The sequence below is a fragment of the Otolemur garnettii genome, unplaced genomic scaffold, assembly GCF_000181295.1.
Source record: "Otolemur garnettii isolate 467f Iridium unplaced genomic scaffold, OtoGar3 scaffold00152, whole genome shotgun sequence".
Lineage (NCBI taxonomy): Eukaryota > Metazoa > Chordata > Mammalia > Primates > Galagidae > Otolemur > Otolemur garnettii.
Genome location: NW_003852547.1, coordinates 786,919 through 788,679, shown reverse-complemented (window position 1 = coordinate 788,679; position 1,761 = coordinate 786,919). Strand labels below are relative to the sequence as shown.

General features: G+C 51.9%; 1 protein-coding gene across 5 annotated transcripts in view; it reads left to right on the top strand.

The window, feature by feature from the left end:
• LOC100952349 (carcinoembryonic antigen-related cell adhesion molecule 5-like) overlaps positions 1-1,761 on the top strand; it is a 32,982-nt gene that overhangs the window by 19,360 nt on the left and 11,861 nt on the right. For all 5 annotated transcript variants that reach the window (XR_002775675.1, XM_023518985.1, XM_023518983.1 and 2 more), the window contains exon 3: positions 640-894. Coding sequence is in view for 4 of the 5 variants with exons in the window: in XM_023518985.1 (XP_023374753.1) it covers positions 640-894 (255 nt within the window). In the remaining variant the exon portion in view is untranslated. The remainder of the gene's footprint in view (positions 1-639; positions 895-1,761) is intronic.

Sequence of the window (1,761 nt, the reverse complement as noted above, 5' to 3'; positions counted from 1 at the left end):
TGGGTGCCTATAGTCCCAGCTACTTGGGAGACTGAGGCAAGAGAATCTCTTGAGCCCAAGAGTTTGAAGTTGCTGTGAGCTGTGATACCATAGCACTCTACCAAGGGAGATACAGTGAGACTCTCTCTCAAAAAACAAAACAAACAAAAGAGATAGGGCAGCGGCTGTGGCTGAAAGGAGTAGGCCACCGACCCCATATGCCGGAGGTGGTGGGTTCAAGCCTAGCCCCAGCCAAAAACTGCAAACAAAAGAGATAGGGTCTTAATCTATTGCCCAGGCTGAAGTGCACTGACAAGATCATAGCTCACAGTAACCTCAAACTCCTGGGCTCAAGCGATCCTCCTGCCTCAGCATCCTGAGTAGCTGAGACTGCAGATGCCCATGAGCACACCCAATCAGTTTTATTAGTTTTTTGTAGAGATAGAGTCTCCTATGCTGCCCAGGCTGGTCTTGAACTCCTGGCCTCAAAGGATCTTCCCACTTTGGCTCAAAAAGCACTGGGATTACAGGCATGAGGCACCACGCCCAGTCAGGAGGCAACTTTTTAAACAAGGTTGTAACATGATTCAGAGGGATGCAGACCAAGAGCTTCTCCTTCCCTCTGATGACATCACATGTGGCTTTATTCTCTTTGTCCAGATGGCCCCGACGTCCCCACCATTTCCCCCCCAGAATCATATTACCGTCCCGGGGCAAACCTCACCCTCTCCTGCCACTCGGACTCTAACCCACCTGCACAGTATTCTTGGTTTATCGATGGGAGGCCCCAGCAAGCCACACAAGAGCTCTTTATTGCCAGTGTCACTGTGAATAATAGCGGATCCTATGCCTGTGTCGCCCAGAACTCTGCCACTGGCCGCAATGGGACCACGGTCAAGACTATCACAGTCTCTGGTAAGTGAGTCCTTGGAGGACAGGCTTAAGTTTTGGCATGGAGTGTGCCTGCTGTCCAGAGATGAGCCATAAGGGAATTTTCTTTCTCAGCCTGTGTCCCGGGTTCAAACAAGTCCCAGGTTCTCCCCTGAGCCCTCCCCTCTGTCTCTGCAGACGCTCTCTTCCCCTGGCTACTCTGATTTCTCACCTCTGACCTTGGGTCCAGCCTAGAATGGGGGAAGGGGGTGCCCTCGGCCCCAGAGAGCCCCAGATAGTGGGAGGGGCTTCCACAGGGGGGAGGAAGAAGGGCCCCCAAGGTCAAGTGGCTTTTCTGTGTCATGAACTTGTCTGTCTCTCACCTTTTTGTTTTCTTTTACCTACCTGGAAAATACCAGGCTTTAAAACATGCTCATGCTTCTTCCCCAAATGAGAGCAGAAAATCCCCTCAGAGGAAGGATGAGCATCTCGGAGCTCTGCTCCCTGGTCTGCTCCCAGCTCACGCAGTGACGTTTTTCTGAGCTCTTCTCTGACCCCCGCTGGGTTAGGACAGGCCACGTGGAGAAGGTGTCCAGGTGGCCAGGACTAAATCTGGCCACATTATGCCACCAATCAACACCAGAGACTCCCCAGGTCAGGCTGCAGGAAATGGGAAGAGTGAGCCTCAGGGAAGACTCCTGAGCTGTGTCCTGACTCTGCAGTCACCAGATTGTCAGGATGCCTATACTTGTGCCAAATGACAGAGAGTAGCAAGTGATGCCCACGTGGAGAAACAAGAAGACCCACAAAAATGTGTGTGTACAGGGAGGGCAGGAGTACCAGCTACCACATAGGGTGTGTATATGAGCACTGTCCAGGAAGTATCCATCCTTAATATAATGAGGACAGTTG